General features: G+C 38.5%; 1 protein-coding gene across 1 annotated transcript in view; it reads left to right on the top strand.

Moving 5' to 3' along the window:
- The first annotated feature begins 11,532 nt into the window (after window positions 1–11,532).
- The window catches only part of LOC306888427 (protein c-ets-1-B), a 49,160-nt gene continuing 37,364 nt past the window's right edge, over window positions 11,533–23,328 (top strand). Inside the window, exons 1-3 of the mRNA XM_079446713.1 lie at window positions 11,533–11,704; window positions 13,440–13,538; window positions 20,348–20,498. Of these exons, the coding sequence (XP_079302839.1) occupies window positions 13,470–13,538; window positions 20,348–20,498 (220 nt within the window). The 5' untranslated portion in view covers window positions 11,533–11,704; window positions 13,440–13,469. The remainder of the gene's footprint in view (window positions 11,705–13,439; window positions 13,539–20,347; window positions 20,499–23,328) is intronic.

A 23,328-nucleotide genomic window follows, 5' to 3' on the forward strand; every position in this document is an offset into this window, starting at 1 on the left:
GAGTAAATAAGAAAACTTAACTGAATGTAAAGTTTTGCAACAGTTTGTCTTTTATCCTTTTGGTGACTTCCTAATTTGCCATGAAAGCTGTGCTATAAACAGAGACCATGACAGCTGGAATCACTCAGCTCTTACATAGCCCAGCAGTACACACACGAAACAGCCTGTTTTGAGGACATTTCTCTCAAAGGCCACACAAACACACAGACGTGCACTAATATGAATCTGTATTTGGTACCTCCTCTTGCGAAAAGAGGAGTAACTGATGAAAAATATGATCCAAACAGTTCTTCCCTCCTAATTATGTCTATGTGTGCGTGTGTCTGTGTGTGTTTTAAATGTCAGATTTTGTACTACTAATGAAGAGTAGTTCTGTGCTGTTGGATGTTGATGCTTGTCTGTATTGGCCCGGTCCCAGTATCTTATCACGACTGAAAATTAATTTTTTCTTCATCGCTGAATTGCCCTCATTTTTAATCTTCTTTTCTTCCTTTCAAACAGACAATCTGCTCCACTGGCACACATTAAACTCTGCTGTCATCCATCTCCATAAAGAGACCCTCTGAGGTGAAACACCTGTAGAATGCAATGGTTGAAAACCCAGTGCAATAGAGCTGAGACAAAATGGTGTTAAATGTATAAACACATTTATTCTATTTGAAACTAAAAACACAGATGTAATTGATTGAAGCTCATTCAAAAATGCATACTGTTTATCAGTAAATGATGAATCTATATATCTATCTATCTAAACCTCCCTTCAAAGTGTTTCGCGTCAGTCCTATTGGACTGGCTACAAGTAAATTTTCGGGTAAAAAACGCTTAATTATCGACCTGTCATCACCTCATAACTCCACGGTCCCAAGCATCAATAGCTTGATCTCCTGAATTTTCTCTCAGGTACCACGACATGGACCAGGCAGTCGAATTGATTAAAATCGTTGGTCGAGGAGCCTGGCTCGCAAAAATAGACATTACTTCTGCCTTCAAAGTGATGCCTATCCATCCCGATTCATGGCATTTATTCAGGATACGATGGCTCGAAAAATTCTATTTCACCGTCTGCTTAACCTTTGGTTGCAAAAGCAGCCCAAAAATCTTTGACATGCTATCAGAAGCCGTTTGCTGGATTTTGTCAAACAATTACGCTTTTCCCCATCTCATCCACCTCCTAGATGATTTCCTAGTCATTTCATACCCTGATGCCATCCCAGCTGCCCACATCCTCACAGTCCAAAAAGTTTTTTTTCCGAGCTTGGGATCCCCATCGCTCAGGAAAAAAACATGGGTCCCACTACATCCATCGAGTTCCTCAGCATTAAACTAGACTCAGCTAAATTCCAGGTCTCTCTGCCTAAGGAGAAGATCGATAGAATAATCCTTGTCTCCTCTACCCTCCTTGCCAACTCTCACTGTTCCAAATGCGAACTCCTGTCACTGCTCGGGCATTTAAACTTCGCCATGCGCATCATTCCCCAAGGCGTCCTTTCATCTCGCATCTCCTCTTACTCGCTTCCTCGGTTCATGCGCTCGAGGACCTCATTCCCTTATTTCATGAACGGCAAACTCGGTTACGGATAATGTTCCTTAAACAATGGAACGGCCTTTTCCTCTTTTATAGCAACCTCATTTTGTCTCCCATCAACATCCAACTATTTACAGACGCAATCGGTTTCAGAGGTTTTTACAATTTAGATTGTAATCAAACAAAGTAAGACAGACCAAGCTAAGAAAGGCCATTTCATCTACATTTTCAAACTCTCTTCTCTAATCCAACCATACCAGTCCGTTCTCGAGTACCTCAGCCTTAGAATTTCTTAGGCCAAATCCCCCCTCGAACCTCTATTTATAGACGATGCCAAAAAACCCGTCAGTCGCTTCTGTCTTACCTCTCCGACACAGTGAGTCTTGATCTCCCGACGGACGCCGACGACAGCCTCCCGGCCAGGCAACCTTACCTTTTCAAGTCCCACGCTTGGCGATGCTTACCCGTCTAACACAGTGAGTCTTAATCTCCCGCCGGGCATCAGCGAGAGCCTCCCAGCCAGACTAACTTACCGTTTTCATCCTACGGACGGTGAGACTTATCCGCTCGACACAGTGAGTCTTGATCTCCCGTCGGGCGTCTGCGAGAGTCTCCCGGCCACCCAACCCTACCTTTCCATCCAACGGGCAGCGAGGCCCAGCTGTCCGACACCACGGGTCTCGTCCCCCTGCCGATAACTGTCCGAGCCCTCTCAACTAAACCTCACATCTTTTTCACACAAAAAAACTAATAATTACCCATTCGATGTCCTGAGTCTCAATATCCCATCAGATGCCTCCCATTCCGGGTTTTCTTTTCTCCCTACCTGCCCGGCGAGGCTCACCCATCTGATGCAGTGAGTCTTGATCTCGCGTCAGATGTCAGTAAGAGTTTTCCCGGCTAGGCTCCTATACTTGCCGCCCACAAGCGAGGTTCATCCATCCGATGCCGTGAGTCTTGATCTCCCGTCGGATGTTGCGATAGTCCTCCTTGTCGGACGTCCCAAACTGTTTTTATCTGCCAAGCCGATAGGACCCACTCGCCCGATGTCCGGAGTCTTGATCTCCGGTCGGAGGCTTCATCGGCCAGATACCTGCCCTCTGTCCTCTGATTGGCAGGGGCTGACAGCCAGTAGGGTCCGTACACCGACTCCGTGCTCCTCCATCGGCCGGCAGGGCTCACCCGTTCCAACGCAGTGAGCACACCGTTGAGCATCGGTTCGAGCCCTCCCGACCGGGCGCCCCGAACCATGCAGTCCATACCAGCAGCCGGTGGGGCCTACCCATCCTATGCCACAAGCCGCTCCCATGGAGCACGTAGGCTCTCCCGGCCCACCATACAGGCGACTTCTCGAAACCAGCTCCCACCAGACCTCAGTAAGTATTTTTGGGGGAATCTTAGTCTGGCGGCTGTCCAACACTTAATTGCTTTTTGGGGGGTACTCTGGGTTCGAGCCATTCCCGAGCCTGGAGCCTTTCCCCCGGACAGCACGTCAATCACGCATTACTATACTCGCCAAATACGCATTGCCTTACTCGTGCTAATTATATGTAAGTGTGAGCACGTGAAATTATGTTTTATTAACAAAGTTTGGGAGGAGCATGTCAGATACTTAGCCTCATTAACACAAGAGGAACGCACTCAAGTTAATCAATGCACGGATATAAATAAAGTTGACATACCGCTATTCATTTGACGGTTAATCAGCATCCCTCCACCACCCCTTCTCCACTCTTGAGTTCTTACCACTTGAGTTCTTAACACACTTATACGGGGGGGGGGGGGGTACTCTGGGTTCGGGCCATTCCCAAGCTCGGAGCCCTTCCCCGGACAGCACGCCAATCACGCATTACTATACTTGCCAAATACGCATTACCTTACTTGTGCTAATTATATGTAATTGTGAACTCGTGAAGAGATAAATGTTTTTGGTAACACTTTCTATGAAGCCAGTATTTATAATACATTATAAGAGTACTCTTAAGGCATTATAATGGATGCATAAAGCATTATAAAAAACCTTATAATGAGTTATAAAATCACATGAATAATCATGACAACAATTATAATACATTATAGTACTTACATATTTGTGGTTATAAATTTTAAGAGTATGAACACCATATTAAATCTACTTCATTTATAATGGGCTATATCAAAGCTTGATATTGTTTATTTAAGATCTGCACAGTACCTTACTACATCTCTTGAGTGCAATGTTTATATACAGTATATAAAACTAATTGTATTAGTAGACTTAGGTAGGGTAGGTAGAATGTTCACATACTTGCAAAGTATCCTATATTCAGTATGTCTGTTGAGGAACCATCAAAATAAAGTGTTAGCATACAGTATATTCAGCAGACACACTACTAATACTCTCATGACTGCTAGTTGACATGTAGTTGCAGAGTTACTTATCAACAGCGGTCTAAAGGGTGCCATCAAAATAATCCAATTGATATTATATTAAAAACAAATGTTCATATTACACATTCATCTGATCCGTTATCTGATCTTATAGCTGTTTGAGAAAAAAAAAAGAAGTTATTATTATTACTTATAAGTGGTCTTTGTCTGTTTTAAGTAAAGTAACATAAGTAACGTGGCGAGATATGAGACTTATAATACATTATAACTATGAGAAATATAATCTATTGTAATTTAAGCGGATGTATCATGTTCACTGTGTGTTATCACTGTGTGATAAATCATCATACTCTTAAAAGCTATAACCACAAATAAGTAACTATTATAAACTGTTCTCATAAATAATCATGAGACGATACAACATATTCTAAAGTTATTTATGCATTATGCATTCATTATAATGCCTTAAGAATACCTTTATAATGTATTATAAATACGGGCTTCAAATAAAGTGTTACCATGTTTTTCTCTAATACACATTGGCCACAATTAACAACACCCTTTTTATCAATACTTTTTGAAACCTACATTTGCCAGTTTAAGAGCTCTAAATTTTCTCCTATAAAGCTTGATGAGGTTAGAGAACCCCTGACAAGAGATCAGAGACCATTACTTCATCCAGAATCTCTCCAGATCCTTTAGATTCCCAGCTCCATGATGGTGCTTCTTCTGTTCAATTGACCTCACTCATTTTCTACAGGGTTCAGGTCAGAGGACTGGAAAGGCCATAGACATATTCCGCTACTTGTGGGGACATACAGTGGAATGAAATGTCGTGCCTCGCAAGACCACGGTGCTACATAAATACAGACATACAACAATGAAGTAAAAAAACACTTTAAACCTATAAAAAACACTATAAACCTATACACTATAAACCTATACACAACTAACCTACTGACAGATTTTAACTATAAGTATACTATATATAAATATTTACCCTATACAAAAAAAAAAAAAAAATTAAAGATAAAAAATACAAACTATACGAATGCTTCACATAAATACTGTACATGTGCAAAGAGAAACATTTTGAGTAAAGCAGCTGGTTGGGGAACTGTGCAGGATGATTTGTAGTGCATGAGAATGTAAACATACATATATTGCTGAGTCTTTTCTGGGATTGTGTACACGCAGCAGTGTGTGTAAAGTGTCTAGTGCACATAGAGGAGAGTGTGTTACTACAGGTGGTTTGTACAGGCCCACTCACCTGTGTGTAGCACACTTCCAATTGCAAACAAAAAAGTTCCATAAAGTTTTTTCTTTGGTGTGGTAAGGTTTGGTGTGGGGGGTGGTCCATGTTTCAGGAGGTATTCAGGAGGTTTGCATGGGGTTTCAGAGGGTGGCTGGGTGGTTTGAGTTCAGGGCTCTCACAGCCTGGGGGAAAAAGCTGTTGAGAAGTCTGGCGGAGCGGGCTCTGATGCTCCGGTACCGTCCTTCAGGTGGAGTCCTTCAGGATCCTTCAGGATGCTGTTGGTTTTGCTGGAGCATCGTGTAAGGAAAATGTCCTTACACGATGCTCCAGCAAAACCAACACCAAGTGTTTACACAGCTTCATTTTAATTTTAATTTTAAATACTTTACATTTTAAAATCAACTTCTAAATGTCTGTTCAGTAGTCCCTATAACATGACATAATTTTAATTTCTGTTGCTTCTAATTAAATGATAAAAAGTAGTTGCTAATGTTGTACAAAATATATATAACCACTATTCATCTTTGCAACCAATAAAACTTAAAAACTGTTTTTCTACCAAATTATTTGTAATTAATTTGAATTTATATGAAATTAATTTAAATTTTTATTAATAATATTATATTAATATTTAATTTACATTGGAAAGGTTTCTGTGACCTCTTGCGAGATCTCGGCAAAAAGTCTCACGATTTATTTCCAGAACATGATGCATGATGGGATACACTATGCCTAGAATAGCGCTCCGGAGCAGTATTCAGTATTGTGGATGTAGTGTGCGTTAAGGGCATACATGCTCTCAAGTATAATATATTGTCTGTTTGAGGGTATGCTTATATTGTTTTAAAATTCCTGCTGTATTTATTACATTGCTACTGTATTAATTAAATTTATAGTGTAATTTTATTGATTTTTGTATTTTAGGGTGCCTGTTAAGACCTGGCTAGGGACAACAGATTGAAACTAGCACTTGTAGCTAACTCTGGCTTGTTTACAGCAAGTAACTTGTCTGTTGATCAATGAGCATTGTCCCTATCAAATAAATAAAATGAAAGTGGCCAAGACTGCAAGTGTAGGTATCTGGACAAGGCAATAGTTTAGCTCCAACCCTTATCAAACACAATCAAGTTCTTCTAGGGCTACAGGCAGGTGAGGTTTTTTAAGGGTTGGAGCTAAACTCTGCAGGACATCGGCACTCCAGGACCGACGTTGCCTACCCCTGTAATAATGGATGTGATAACACGGAGCTTTTCCCTCACCATTGTAATGCACTTCTTTTGCAAGGCTCCGTGAAAATGTTTAAGCTTTTATTTTCCTTTTTTTTCCCTGAAGAAGAAATCACAGGTTCATCAAGTTCATCGAAATTATCCATCCTCGATCACTTTTACCCTGCGTTCCATTCGGAAGGGCTCATCCCTATGCCCTAATCCCTTCAAAGGGTTTACCCTCCGGAGTGAGAGCTTCGAAGGGTTGACGGGTGTAAAGGATCAAAGTGAAAGTAGCCTTGTCACCTGACCTGAATACAGCGCACTGATTCGCTAAAATGGACTTACCGGCTTCTGTTCAAAAACAACAAGGGCGCTTGTCGGCTTCTGCAGTAAAAGGTGAACTCGTGATGCCTTGGAATTGGACAATATTGGCTTTTTTGACAAAACTTGTTTAGGGTTCAGATCGCGCTATATGTGGAGAATAATGCAACAAAAATAAAAAATAAAAAATTAAATGGCGTTTATCGTTTTTGCAGATAAACTCTTCATATGTTAAATGATATTCCATATTCCAATGATATCATATTAAATAAACAGTTGTTAACGAAAAAAAAGAAAGAAATTGTATGTTTAATATGGCAACACTTGTCTCCTTAACACTGTACACAGTCAATGCAGGGTCCTCAACTCAATAAGGCTCACTGTTGGCCAAGGTTCACACCTCTACGGAGCAACACTGTATCCGATTGTGGTCAACAGCGGCCGAGCGACACTCCCTGCTCCCAAACACCCAGGTCGCCTCAGACAAACAAAGCTCCTCAGAATGAGTTCCGGCACATGTGTCCCGACCGGGGAGTGTGGCGGAGGTTAGTTGGGCCCATTGCGAAGCCTCATGGAAGGGCAGAAGCCCTAGAACCTTCTAGAAACTTGAAACATCTGGAGAAAGCTACACATTTTCCAAGGCATGTTTGTATGGCTTAGAAGGCCTATTTAGAGGCTGTTTGCACAACTCATAAAAGGGATTGGGTACTTAATTAAAGATAATATCAAGGGCTAATACTAAAGAACGCAGCTTCTCAAAAGTCACCCAACTTTAAGAATCTCATCGTCAGGCCCACATTTGGACCAAACGTGCAATGTCTTTACTGTACATTTCTTTTCATTCTCATGATTGCCAGCTCTTTTGTTCAGTGCTCTAAACTTGGGTTTGGGTGATCAAGAGACGATACTGTCACGAAGCATTATACGCTCTCTTTTGTCATAATTTCCACAGCTTTTATCTAAAAATACCTCAGGAAGAAAGAAAAACAAGGCTTCAGTAGAAAAGAGATCAGTCCCGTACCTCTCGGAAACGCTGCGGCCTAAAATAGACTTGGTCTTCATAAAGACCTCCTTCTTTGTAGTCGCTGGAGCAACATCTGTGGGGCAGTTTCTTTTGGAAAGAGCCGGGCAGTGAATCAAAGTGAGCGGATATCTCCTGCGAGAGATGAGTGGGAGGACTTTCTCTCACACAATCTCTCGCTCTTTCCCCCCTCGAAACGTTAGAAGAACCTGCAGCATTTGGGACGATTCTAATAAAAGCTCATTAAACTCGCCTGTCCTGCGGTATCTTTGGGAGACTGAGGATGAGCTAGCAAAACTAGTCAGGATGGATGGATAGACTCTGCGAGATGATAAAGCTTTGATGTTCTGATTTATCATTTCATTTTATGGCTAATAAAAGGTCTGGCAGCATCACTTCAAGGTCGCCGTATTTTTTTGGTTTAACACTTCGAAAGCCAATTATCCCAGTTTAGTGTGAGGTGTGACCCAGTGTGACGACAGCAGGATGGACACGAGCAGTAAAGCAGTCAGACGGAGTGAGTGATGAACGTTTAGAGCTGCTGGCGAGGGAAAAGTGCTCTGTTTAATGTATAGCGTGACCAGACCATGAGAGAGAAAGAGAAACAGAGCGAGGGATGTACAGAGAGAGAGAGAGCATGAGACCGGCAACAATGGTTAGGAAAAAAGTTATAAAGGGGTGAGAAAAAAAATATTTTTTAGGAAAAAATATAAAAATGTTTAGCATGGTGATAATGACTGGGTTATATAAAGACAAAATAACACAAACACCTATTGAAAGTTTTTGAAAAAACTGAATTTTTCCATTTTTAAAACTTTTGTGTCATAGAGAGATTAAAAATCTAAAATACGTCAAATCTGCAAAAAAAAAGAAAGAAAAGAAAACAGAATGAATGAATAACAGAATAAATAAATACATTTTCTTACTTGAAATAAATATTAAAAACACATTTTTTTAAGTGTTTAAATATAGGTATAGTTGCTTAGTTGTTTAAATATAGGTATAGTTTATAATAAATAAAGGTTTACAACTTCCATGAATTATAAACTATAATAAATTAAAACAAAAGAATCAACCCAGATATCTGAGTAAGAGGGGGAAGAGAGAAGTGGAATGTTTCACAGGGCGAGCGAGAGGTGTTGGAGTGATAAGGGAGGTGCGAGGCGTGCAGGAGGTGATGAGAAGAGATCATGTGGAGCAGAAGAGCATCAAGGCCTCTCCTTTGAAGCAGTCATCAAGCTAATTGAAACAGCATTGTGGGCACACGAGGAAGATCTGGATCACATTCACTGCCTTTTATTCAATTTGGCTCATCAAAAGGGGTGCGTCTTGCCCCACCTATCTCTTCTTTCTCCCGTTTCTCTCAGCACATGGCCATAAGTCACGCAGCTCCCCTCTTGCCCCTGACGTGTTGGCCCTTCCGAAGCCCTCTGGGATTGCTTTGCCTGGCTTCAGAGAGATTCCCGTCCGATACAGCACAGGTTGACATGCCACTTCTTCACGCTTCTCACCTTGGACTTGAAAGCACCTTCAGATTTACTTTCAAGGACCCGTATGGAAGATCTTTGACCACACACTTTCTAATTCAAACAAATGAGAGTGGGGCAGCCACGGAGGGCTTATCACTCACCCACAAGGTGTTTCAGACGAGATGCGAATGGATAAAAAACTAAGTGCTTTGAGTGGGCTGTTTGAGTTTGATGGGAGAAAATAGGGACATAATCATCTGGAAAATAATTTCTTAGACATAATGCTGTGTATTCACCAGGGTTATTACTGGAAAAAAAAATGTGTCAAAACAATTTTCATTTAAAAATTGCTAGTAAATGTCACAATTAATTACAAAGACAGGTCAAGTAACACAGTAAATGTTAAATCTTCAAGTAAAAAGTCATAAATAGTATTTTCTTGTAAAACATACTCCAATTATCTTTTGTTTTATTTATAAGTAAAAAAAAAAAAAAAACATTAGAATAAAATATTTTAAAAATATATTTTATTTCAGCTGCATGGTTGCCAAGGAAACATTTCTGAATTTCTCATTTTAATGTAGTTTAACCTCATGAGTAAAATAACCAAAACTCTAATATATATATATATATATATATATTTATTTTTTATTTTTTATTTTTTTAGTCATTTAGTTTATGCTGATGACTAAATTAACTAAAACTAAAACTAAAACTAGAGTATATACTATATATATATATATATATATATATATATAATATATAATATACAATACATATATATCAACCTAAAAATAAAATTGCAATTAAAGCAGAAAATATAAAAGTAAAATATTAAAAACTAAAATAATGTCTCAAAACAACACTGGTATTCACGCACATAACAAACAGAGAGATGTGATTACACAACTGCCACTTCTGAGTAAATATGTTGTTTTCTCAAACAAGGCCAGATCAGATCATAAAGAGGACAATCCAGTCTTGTTCTCACTCTGTATTCTGTCGCACACAGGTGGAGTCTCTCTGAAATACACACATGAATATACAAACATAGGTCATGGCCACCCAAGCCTCGTCATTTTTTGTTCATCTGGTCAAAGCGACGCAGCTGTATTTAGGAACCACAGATGAAAAATAGCCTCTTTTTTCCTCTCCTTTCTATCCAAAACTCATCCTAACTCAGCAGCACATCATCACTCCGGCCCAAAACTGCCTTCCTCCCACCATCAGCATAAAGAGGGACCTTGGATAGTATTTCCAAACAAAAACCGCTCCCTAAACCTCTCCCTGATGCTCTCCTCCTCTCCACGACCCAGCAACCTGCTGGACAGACATGACCGGAGGAAATCCACTCATTGTTACCCCCATCGGCCGCGTTCTTCCTCTTCCTCTTTATATGGACATTTTCCTCCAGAGCCTGACCGAATCAGCTCAGGCTGCTGGACACTGACGGAAGAACTGGGAAAACTCTTTCGCTCCACTTCCTCTTCAACCTTTGTTACGTGGTCAAGTCCAGGAAGAGCTAATGTGAATAACTGATATAAACAGTGCCAATAGCTCACATCATGTGCGTAAATTGTCAAAAGGCCTCATATCAGGAAAACTGATCATTTTATAACATTGAAAAAGTCATTTTATTTGTCAAATAAATGAATAAAAAAGTTATAATGACTTCAAATTATTGTCATTGCTATTATTATAATAAAAAAATAGTAACTTTTTATCTTTGTGTTTGTATTTATTTATTTATTATTATTTTTTTATGGTATAAAAGTGTTAAAAAATGTTTGAGGCCAACATAAATATAAAGATTGTATTTAGGAACTTGGCATATGTATGAAGCAATTTAAAAAGATAATAATAATACAAATATTAATAATTATTATTATACAAATTATTAGGAGTTTTACTCAACATTTTAGTGTCATTAAATCTAAATGTGTGCATACAAATGTAAGTCTAAATATGCTTAAAGTAATATATAAAAACATATTATTATTATTAAAAATATTAGTTGACATTGTTTGTTTAATTAAATCTAAACGTGAAGCCAACATAAAGATTACATTTAGAAACTTGACATGTACAAAAACAAACAAACAAACAAACAAACAGTGAATAAATAAATTTAAACTAGACTTAACACACATATTATCACCATCCACTACCACCATCATCATCATCATCTTGGAGATTATTTTTTTGTAATTGATTTATACATAGATGTAAAGGTTCATTAATGTAATTAATGAAATTAATCTGAGTTGTCTGACACATTTAAACCAGAATTTGATTCAAAGAGAAGAACAGAAAAGAAAGTCTCCCCATATAAAGCCGTTGTTCCCGTAGGTCTGGATGGCTGGACACTTGTCAGATGTGGAGAGCGCGGACTGGTTTTGGAGGAGCGCAGTGATTGGGGAGGGTGGGACTCCAGCAAGTGCTCTTTATCCTTCCTCTCCAAAGACGAGCCAGGTACAAACACCAGCTGACAGCCAGCCCACCGCCAACAGCCTTCAGCGACTCCAGCAAATCACGGTAAGAACAAAGTTTGTTTCTATCCTCATCGGTTAGCTGTAGTTCGCGCTCGTGTTGTTCAGGACCGTCCGCGCCGGAGCTGCGCTCTGAACTCACTCTGGATCGGGAAGAATCACGCAGTTATTCAACAGAACATGATCATACTGACGGGGAACGATCCATCTTTTTACGACGGGCTGATTTTGCAATGTTTTGCTACTATATCGCTTCAAATATGACTTTTAAATCCATCTTTTTTTTTTTTTTTAACTGTCTGAAGAAAAAAAAAAAACTTCTAAGATGTTTTCAGTTTTACATTCTGCATTGTAGCCTATATGGTTAAAATGTCTTTATAACGTAGCATTTCATATAACGTGAAACTGATATACAAAAACTACTTTATATAGTTTGTACAAACAGAAAAGCAGACGTATTATTATGATTATTATTTAATCAATTAAACAGTTGTCTTGCTATTTGGAATAATGATGTTCATTGTGCTGAATGAGAGAGTGTTGTGATAACCTCTGGAAGATCCATCTGTGACAGTCACCTCAACCTTTGACTCGGAGGAACATCAGTTGCCACACTCTAAGCACTTCAAGATGTTCTCTCTCTCTCTCTCTCTCTCTCTCTCTCTCTCTCTCTCTTCTCTCTCTCTCTCTCTATCTCTCTCACACACACACACACGCACACTGCTGTTTTAGGTGAATCCTCAGTTGTTGGCCAGCTTGTCCATGTGCTCATCATGAAGTCGCTCCAGAAACAGAATCCTCACAGCTGGGCTCCGGCTCTCTCTCTAATGCCCGCTCTAGTAAACAATGATAAAGGGATGGCAGTAAGGAGACACTAACAGAATGAGAGGGGAGGGTAGAAAAGGAGGAGTAAGAGACAGACCCCAGACTCTGGTCTGTTTCTGAACAGTATTGCTCTGTATTTGTTCAGTGTAATATTCTTACACTAAAAATGTTGGGTTAAATACAACCCAATCGCTGGGTTCGTCCATATTTTACCAGTTAGTATTTTTAGTATTTAGTAATGATTGATTGGATTGGATTGACTAAACTAATTAATTGATTCATTCAATTGATTGATTGATTGTATTTTTAAATATTATTGGCTGACAACCAAACCTTGTTGGCAATTATTTATTTTTATTTTCAAAATGTATATTTTATTTAATAATAATAATAATAATAATAATAATAATGTATATATAAGTATATTGTATATGCATATTTTGTATTTTAATATATATATATATATATATATATATATATACTGTATATATAGCTGAAAAGAATATTATTATTATATTTTTTCAGCAATAAAGTGTTTATTTCTCTTGCTGTCTCGTTATCAGTACCACTGAAGAAGCTGTATCAGCTGACCACTATTTTTACTAGATAATACTTATTTACATAGAAGTAAACAATGACACAGTCAAAGTCTTTTTTTTAAAGTCATGCAAATTTAAAAACGTACAATGACTCTGCTTTGATTTATCTGATCACCACCCAGTCCGGTTGATTAAGACACACTTAAGCAACATAACATTGCAATAGAAGAAGGCTCTATCGCTTCACCATCGGTTCCCGCCCTTCTGCTGCGTTTGGCTCTCCTCATGTCATCTTTAGCTTTGAGTGGCAGGTTATTTGTAATCCAGGTTGGTGGAGCTCGTTTCTGGGATAAACAGTGTGAGATTGATTGAGGTCCTCACCTCTCGTGTGTGTGTGTGTGTGTGTCTTGTCCGCAGGCCTCCATCACGGCAGCTCCAGCTCGTAGAATGAGTTACTACTCGGATCCAGTTTCCTCCTGTCAGGCTTTTCAACCGCCTGACTGTCTGGGTGTAATGGTAAGACCTCCACCTTCCACTATAAATCCCCTCTGTTTGGACTGAGCTGCCCACTAGCCATGTGTAAGAAACAAGTGAACACACATTCCTGGTTATTACAGCAAACACAACCCTAGAATCTGTTGGCATGATATTCACTCATTCTTGAGTTTTAAGCATAGTTGACAGCATTTGAGGCGTAATGTTGATTAATACAAAAAATAATTTCCACTTGTCCCTTTTTTTTGGGACAAAAGACTGATAAAAAGTGTACCTTGAATGCATTGCAAGTTGCTTCAGATAAAAGCATCTGCCAAAAATATCAATGCAAAGTTTTCTTCAAAAAAGCAGAAATCTGGGTTACAGTGAGGAACTTACAGTGGAAATGAATGAGGCCAATCCGTAAGCATTAAGATACTCGAATTTCGGTAGTATAGCCACAAGATCTTTTTTTGTGCAACGTTTTACTTTGTTGGCTTTAAAACTTAATGATGTAACCACTGAAACAATAAAACAACTGTAAAAAATTATAATTTAAATAGTTTACAGTATATGCAGCTAATAACTCAAATACAGATAAAATAATACAAAAAAAGTTTTATGAGAAAAGGTAGTGTATGTATTTGTTGAAAAATTATAGAGTCGTGGCCTAATGGTTAGAGAGTCGGACTCGTAATCCAAAGGTTGCTGGTTCGAGTCTTGGGCCGGCAGGGATTGTAGGTGGGGGCAGTGAAAGTACAGCGCTCCCTCCACCCTCAATACCACGACTGAGGTGCCCTTGAGCACTGCCCACTGCTCCGGGTGTGTGTTCACGGTGTGTGTGTGTGTGCACTTTGGATGGGTTAAATGCCAAATTAAAAAAAACTAATTTTGCCATAAGTTAAATATATTAAGGTTCTGCAATATATAAATATATTGTGGAAACTTAAATTCCTGTAGAGCTGCTTTGCAACGATTTTTATCGTTAAAAGCGCTATACAAATAAACTTGAATTGAACTGAAAATGCAGATCACGAATTCCGAGTATGGGCCACCATACTTGGCCGTATGTCACGTCACTTGTTGAAACGTTTATTTTGAACATGTAAATAAATATAATAAAAACAAAACTAAACAATACAAAATAATTTTAATTTATACATGTTCAAAAAGGAGTAGGAAGAAGCATAAGCTTATTTAATCCTACCCCTTCTCCACGTTGATAACAATCATCAAATCAACTTCATAACTCTGTCATCTCATCCTTGTCTTAATACACTCTTTTGACTTCCCTACATATATTTACAGCATCAACAAATCCTAAATAAAAACTATGACTAAATAATCAGTATGAACACCTAATCAAATCCGTTCTTCCTCCAGATACAATAGATAGATAGAATTTGATATTATAATAATAATAATTATTATTATTATCAAAAGTATGCCACAATTGCTATTGATTTAGCTTAACTTTTATTATTAAAGCCTAATTAATTGTATACAATATATATTAAAGGGATAGTTTACCCAAAAATGAACATTTTGTCATCATTAACTCACCCTCATGTTGTTTCAACCCTCTATGAGTTTCTTTCTTCTGCTGAACACACAAAAAATATATATATATATATATATATATTGAAGATTGTTGGTAACCAAACAGTTGCTTGTTGCCATTGACTTCCATAGAATTCTTTTTTTTCTCTCCATGGAAGTCAATGGCTATACCAGCAACTGTTTGGTTACCGACATTTATCTTCTTTTGTGTTCAGCAGAAGGAAGAAATTAATACAGGTTTGGAACAACTTTAGGATGAGAAAACGATGACAGAATTTTCATTTTTTGGTGAACTTTCCCTTTAAATAAAAATCTAATATATCATAATGTCCCTTTAAATGTTCAGTTTCAGTTCAATCAAAACATATGCTTTATTGTATGTATTGTTAATGCATAATATTCCAGCTCTGTCACCTCAGGTTTCTTGCATCCAGGTGTTTCATGCACATTTGGTATTATCTGAACAGATGCAAAGGTGAATATCAAAGTGATTTCAGTGGCATGAAATGGATGTGAACCTGCGGGTGACACCAAATCTGCCCCTGAATGCAGAATGCTGTCTGCACACAGAACGTCGCGTGTGACTCCAGAGCTACAGGTTTTTCTCGACTCAATTTAAATAAATGCACAATACAAAGGGTAGGGAAGAATTAGAATGGGAATGCTTAAAGGGAAAGACATTTACCTCCTTTTAACCCCCATCCACCCCGTCTAGAGGTCAGAGGGGTTAAGGTAGTTTGTTGGGCACTTGTAAAAGGGAACATTTTAACAGTCCTGGCGAAGAGTCGGCCGGAGCACAATGGGATTCTGCACAGGTGAGTGCAGAATCAAAGGTGTCTAATAAAGATTCAGGCATCAGTATGCACAGACAGGGCTGTTAGTGTTTGAGCCGGAAAGGGTCGCATGCTAATCTGCAGCCGACCCATCCTCCTCATGCAGGGACTCACCATAAAGATAATCTGCTCAGGTGGCCTCGTGGCTTTTGAAATCGAGACGCTTGTCTCCCACTACGGTCAAAGGCTATGTGGAGGGGGCTTCCCTCCTGGTTCATTCATTTGCATGCGCTAAAGAAGAAAAGCCATTCTCTGATCTCATCTCTCCCCCTGAACATCCCCTCCACCCCTCGCTCGCTCATGAAGACGAGTGAACTGAGGAAGACAGGCAGATATTGTCTGTGTCATTAGCACTACAGACTAAAAGAACAAGATTGCCTGGTGTTATTGTTTCTGCTTAAGTATCTGTTGACACGACTCGCTTAATAACAAGAGCATTCTATAAAAATCCACTTCATCATGAAATCCACTTTTCAAATGCATCACATTTGCATTCCTGTTCTTTGGGTTGCAAAGCTTGGTGGAAAAAAGAGTTACTGTAACTCTAGGATTGGGAACTGGGTCCACAAACCATTAAAAAATAAATAAAAAAATAAAGTTAATCAAGAAGCTTAAAGTGTAACCAGTGTAGCGATTTTACAACAAATGATGCTTGGAGCGCAAGCAGTGCAGTTCAAATCAAGAACATAACTCTTATGAGTCGGTCCATTCAATAAATCACAAAAATTAAAAAAATACAGCACAACCTGTGCAATCCGATTCACGAACCAAACTCTTATGAGTCGGTTCTTTAAATAAATCAGAAAAACTTACAGTGCAACCAGTGTAGTTCAATAGACAACCAGATGAATCTGAAATGAGCTGGTTCTTATTAGTGAAACACACAAAACAACAACAACAACAACAAAAACATTCAAAGGAACCAGTGCAGTCTATTTCCCACATGAATAAATCTGATGAGCTGGTTCTTTTAAGTGAATCAAAAAATAAATAAAAATAAAATAATAATAATAATTAAAAAACAAACAAAAAAACCCATAATGTTTAAACAGTGTAGTGATGCTTACAAATACATTCTTCTTATCAAATTATATATATAAAAAATAATAATACACAGCACAGCCAGCATAATCCAATTCCCAACAAATTGACTTCACAAATAAAACTCTAATGAGTTGGTTCTTAAAAAAAAAAAAAAACACATATAATGCAACAAGTGTAGTCCAATATCCAACCGAAAGAATCTTATGAGCCAGTTCTTATTAGTGAATCACAAAAAAAAAGTTTAAAGTGTACATAGTGTAGTGATTCCAGAACAAATGACATGAGTCCATTCTGCTTAGTGACTCAAAAAACACATGCAGCTCAAATAATCGAATTCCCGATCAAATGACTCATATGAGTCAGTTCCTTTAAATGAATCAAAAAACATACATCGCAACTAGTGCAGTCCGTTTCCCGAATGAACGAGTCTCATGATCAGGTTATTTTAAGTAAATAATAATAATGATAATAAAAACTAGACTAACCAATGTAGTGATTACAGAATGAATGACGTTTATATGTATATTCTCCTTAGTGAATCTAAAAACAAAATAGGTAGTCTAGTTACCAAACAAATGATTCTTTAGAGTCCGTTCCTTTAAATGAATCAAAACACAACCAGTGTAATCCAATTCGACTCTTATGAGCTAATTCTTAGTAAATTTATGAGCATTATTTTATTCTTATGAGGAACCAGAATCATTCAATTCTTTACAATCCCCATCTCTAGTTTCCTCTTTAAACATCCTGATGTTGTACCACTAATTTCCCGCTCATCATCAGAAATCCCAGCAATGTCAATGGGTGCAGGGGTGGCATTGCCCTTTGTACGGGACGGGACCCTCCTGTACCCCATAAATCCTATAGCCGTCCTCCCTACTTCCTCCGTCTCTCCCTCAACCATCATCTATATCTCTCTCTGCTCTCAAGTTCTCGTCTCCGCTCCCCATGACTCCAGCGGGGGACGTTCAGACAGCCTAAGCACAATCCTCCAATGAGCTCAGCTCTATAAAGCTGCTGCCAGGTCTCGACTGATAACCACAGTCTTAACTCAACAGCAGGTTTATCAGATGGGCAGTCGGTCAGGCTGCGGACGCCTCCCTTCATGAAGAACAGCCCTGGAGACAGACAGTAGCTCAGATACAGCGCCACAGCAAAGTCCGTTCACAGCATGTCTGTTGACACTTAGGGAGTATAATAGTGGACACACTTTCTCTTTCTGTGTGTCTGCAGGGGCACAGTGTTAAATACAGAGCATCTCTTATGTGTGCAGATTTAGGAATAGTTCACGTGAAAATGAATTATGAACTAGACTGATTTGAAGTGAATCTGGGTCTGTCAAGCTCCAAAATGACCAAAAAAGCACCATGAAAGTATCACAAAAGTGGTGCGTATGACTTGTGCACTACAGTCCAAATCCTCTGAAGCTATTTGTTAGTTTTATGCAAGGAACTGATTGAAATCTTCGTGGCTATTCATGGAAAATCTTGACACGGTCGGTTAATGAAAAGTAGATGTATGAATCACTCTTTGAAGTTTTCTTTTAATCGAAAAGATTAATTAACAGTTGAGCTCAGCTCAATAAATGATCCATTCACTGCATTTCAAAGCACAAGATTATTAATGGTTATGTCTTGAATTTTGGACTGCTGATTTTGGAAGATTTGCAATATACTGCAACAAGTCATATATACGATTTTTGGAAGATTTTGGATTTAAGTATTATGTGCAAGTCATCATTTTTGTTATGCAATAGCATAATGTATGTTAGTAAAATATGAGCTTTTTGTTTTGACTAAAATAAAAATGGCTGGACTCATGTTGTCACTTTAATTATCTTCAAAAAGCATGAGAGCTGTTCTAAATGAACTCCAGCCGTGGCACCTGTGGCAGCCACGCGTCAAATTATTATTTGCACCCCAACCAGCTATGCTCAACACTTTAGTCTTGATAAATCATATCAAAGTAAGCTTGCAGCTTCTTCGAAATGGAAAGAAGATCTCTTTTTTGCAGACAGATAACATTTCACACAGATAATCTAGAGCAGACACATGCACTCGCCCTGCATTAATGCTGATTTATTCACCACAAAGATGCTTTAGATATGCTGATACCAGTTAACCTGTTCCTGTACCCAGCAGTGAACATCACGACATGAATCAAAACCCCATTGAAAATGGGACATGATTTTTGAGTCATTCGAGCAGCTGGAGATTTCATATCAGGTTTCTAAAACAAGATGCACAACAATCTCCTCCAAACTGGAGGCCCGTTACTGCATTGTTTCATAAATCTTAAACATTCTTTTCAAGAAGTTAACCGAGACTGTCAACAACCCCAGGACAATGCCTATTTACTGTACACACACATCTGCTACACAATTACATGTGATGGCATGTGCTTTTGGTCAAAGGAAGTTGATTTGGCTATATCAACGGACCTTTATCTGTCACAAATAGCTTTGTAAGAGGTATTTTCCCTCAGAAGCTGTTCTCAGAAAACATCCTGCAGATGAAGGACTGTTTGTGGATCTGTTGGCCTCTTAGACACAGATCGCAGAGGAGGATTTGGGAGATTGAGTGGCTAAATGCTTCTGTGTGTTTACTGGATCTTATTTTTGAGGGTATTAAAAGGTCAGAGTTGATCCTGGATCAGTTTTCTTTCTGCAAAACATATTCGATCTATGACCTCTGATTCCAGAATACTGATTGTTATTTTAATGTAAACAGCGTACCCTATAAATAATCATCCATTTGTTTTGTTCTGAGCATAGTTTAAGTTCTTAAGTTATGAAATTTTTCTTTTCCCTGAGACAAAAGAGCATGAAATAGTAGCAAAACAAACCAAATGTTAGATTATATTTTTTTGCATATCTTAAAGGCCTAGCTGACACAAATAAAATAATAAAATAAAATAAATACTAAAATATGACTATTTTGGTGCTAGCCTTTACTAACATTATAAGAGATCTTCATGAAAATGAAAACAAAAAATGGTAGTATGACCCTGTTAAGGAACCAGTTGACTCAGCAAAGTTCTCTGCTAATGTCTCTCTCTTTCATTTTTTTTTTTTTTTTTTGACTGTCTAACTTCCCTTTCTCCTGGCCTGACGTCAGAGCCCCACCGAGATCAAAAGAGTAAAACTTTGCTTCAACAGAAACTCGACCTGCCTCGGGCCACACAGGGAATTTCATATGTAAAAATCTTTGCCGTTCACCGATGGTAAGCGGTCATGAATGAAACCCCTTGAAAGACAAAAGACCTTTGACACAAAAAAGGTTTAGATATCAATTTCTATCACTATGCTGTGTTTAAAGTGAACTGCAAATAATCCAGTCATTTATGTGGCTTTCCCAAGTAACAGCAGCATCCCAGCTTTGGCTTCAGTAGTTTGTGTTGTGTTTGTTTCTGTAGAGGTCGAGTGGAGGGATGGCAGTGACTGTGCTTCCTCATATGCAGCCTCACGCCGTGTGTCACCCACAAAACCCAGCTCCACCCAGACCCCTGTACGGCCAACACATCACCCTGCAGGAGGTGCCCACTGGACAAGAGCTCAGCCCCAGCGGTAAGATAAAACATGTGTGTGTGTGTGTGTGTGTGTGTGTGTGTGTGCTGGGATGAGTGTTTGAGGGATATTAAAGAATCAAGGCCAAGTTTATTTTATGTATATCTTCTGATTTATAAATAAATGCTGTTTGAACAATCATAATTTATATTTTTTAATACTTTATCCAGCATTTACCTTTCATAGATTATACAATTTAGTAAACATAAATAAAATAAACATTCTATATAAAATATAGAATAAAGTAACATTAAATAACAACAACAACAGTAATTATTATTATTAGTATTACAAATCCATTTGTTTATCATAAACATTTGTATTATTTATTATTATTATTATTAATACTATCAAATATTACCTTTCTTAGATTGTAAACAAACATTTTTTAAGTAAATATTAATATATATCATTTAGATTTTGTTTATATTGTAGACAATATTTATTATTATTATTTTTATTTAGACATTTTTATTATTATTATTATTTAATTTTGCGCAATTCATAGGTTTATATAATTTCCAAATCTTTTTTTTTTTTTAATGTATTATTTAGTTGCTCTGCTTAAAATTAAAATTAAATACTAAAATTAAAATAAAATTGCATTCCTTTTCGGCTGACATCACAAATACCTCTTACTTTTTTTAACACCCACTTTTCATTGTCCAATCAATTCCCGATCTCTAAAATCATTCCATCCGACACTTTATCTCATTAAAAATTCTGTTCCACTCTGAAAAGTCGTAATTGAGACATAAAATGGGTTGCGAGAAGTTGATTGTAGAGTAAAGAAAAAAAATGCATGACTCAGAATGAGGTCAATACACTCTTGACAAAATGTACGGTTTGGCGTAAAACAGATCTTTGTGTGTGTGTGACTGTGAAACACACACTTCAGATTTGAGGAGGAGGAAACTGTGAGGCATCTGGTAAAAGCATCTCTTTGGGGGTCAATGTTCCCATCGTCCCCCAGAGAAAAATGTTTTCTCTGCCACACTCAGTGCATGTGAGAGTACGTGCGTGTTTTTATTTGTGTGTGTGTGATGTTGGATGGAGGAGGTGACTGCATGCTCTGGATTTTTTGGTCCAGGACATTTTTTTTTATGTTTATTCAGAATGAGAACATTCCTCCCAGTGTTTGACATCAGCCTCCCTGCTTTTCAAAACGCCAGAAAAAGCGGCGACATGCGCCATCTGTATGTGCATGTGTGTGTTGGGATGGATCCAGCAGTGGCACCAACTATCGCTTGACACCTCCCCAAACGGGACACAAGGCCACAAGGGTACAAGGGCGCGAGGGCTCAGCAGCGGCCGTCCTTTTCCCAAGCCTCAGGGCCCCTGGGGGATCGGGCCGGGTCGGGTTTGATGGGATTTGCTGATGTTTGTTGCTGGAGCCACTCACTGAAAGCCTCCAGCTTGGCCTGAGTACGTTGCACCATCATAAACCACGTCAACTGGAAAAAAACGACCTCTTGAACTCTTTCCTTGGAGGTGATACATGTGAGCGCTGTGAATGCTCTGATGTTTGGTGTTTTATTTAATACGACGGGCCGTGTGTTTAGAGAGCTTTTGGAGGCCGGCAGAATCCAGAGATCGTTTCTTTAGTAATGGGTGAGGAACGGTTTAGTCAAATCTAAAGTGAACGAGCTCGCCTGTGTGAGCCGGTAACCTCAAAACACACTCTTGAACTGTCATCCAAGCCACCGCGTGCAAAAACCGTTGGACTGCTACAGCTGCTAGTCAGAATGAAACAGGCCACCCTCCTGTCACCCAGAAGCTCTTGTCTGGAGCAGTTAGTGTGACTTTTTACCTTATACTTTGATCTGAAGTCATCAAGCACATGCATTAGAGCAGTTGGAATCACATCATAAACTTGTCAATTTGTCACTTTTTGTGGCCTACATTTAAATACATGACATACACGTTTCAATAGAAAGGATATTAAGTACATTTTCGTTTACCATAAATGCTTGTCAGTACATTCGGCAGTAACTTTAACCATATTTCAAAGACAACAGAAGTAATTATGACACAACATAAAGAAGCACTCAAGTTCTACTTGGGTCAAAAGAGCTATATAAAATACATGTTAATTCATTTGGAAATAACATGTCAGTTAGCGTCTGGAAACAGTCTCCTGATTTATCAGAATTTTTAAAATTTTAGTTATTTTTTTCAAATGAAAATGGGCCATCAGTTTGTCATTTTAATAGACATTTTGTTGGCCTACTCACAGCTCTGCCAAACTGAATTAAATTCAGCCAATATCTGTGATTTGCAATATCACCCATAATTTGCCTGAAGTTTAGTATTTCTCAACTTTTTGACGTTCTCACTCGCTTTATGCTCCGCTCTCAATCCCACAATCCCTCAAATAATTTTCTGTTTAGCTCCCATAAAGAACGAATGGGAACTGCCCGCAGTAGTCATGCACGCTTATTACTAATTTGGTACATGACTTTATGATGTAAAGCGTTACCTCAGAGCTGACAGACTGTTTTTCGGTTCGGGATTATGTCTGTTTTTCCATCCTTTTCACGACAGCAAAATCTTTCGGAAACATGTGACCAAATTCAGTTCCTGATGTAATTTCCAACGAGAAGACTGACTAAAATTATTTTGACTGCATGATTTGGCTTTCCAGAATCATTTTTTCCACTGTCCTTTTTTAATACTACCCAATCACGTGCAAAAGCTTATGATGTTTAACGAACCAGTGCATTATTGCTGCAAATGAAGGTGGAATTTATTCCATGACTATTAAAACAGCAGGCCGGCCTTTGGCTTCCAGGTGTGCCGTGAAACGTGCCGTGTGACACTCCATAACGCA

Source organism: Barbus barbus (assembly GCF_936440315.1).
Source record: "Barbus barbus genome assembly, chromosome: 22".
In the NCBI taxonomy this organism is placed as follows: domain Eukaryota; kingdom Metazoa; phylum Chordata; class Actinopteri; order Cypriniformes; family Cyprinidae; genus Barbus; species Barbus barbus.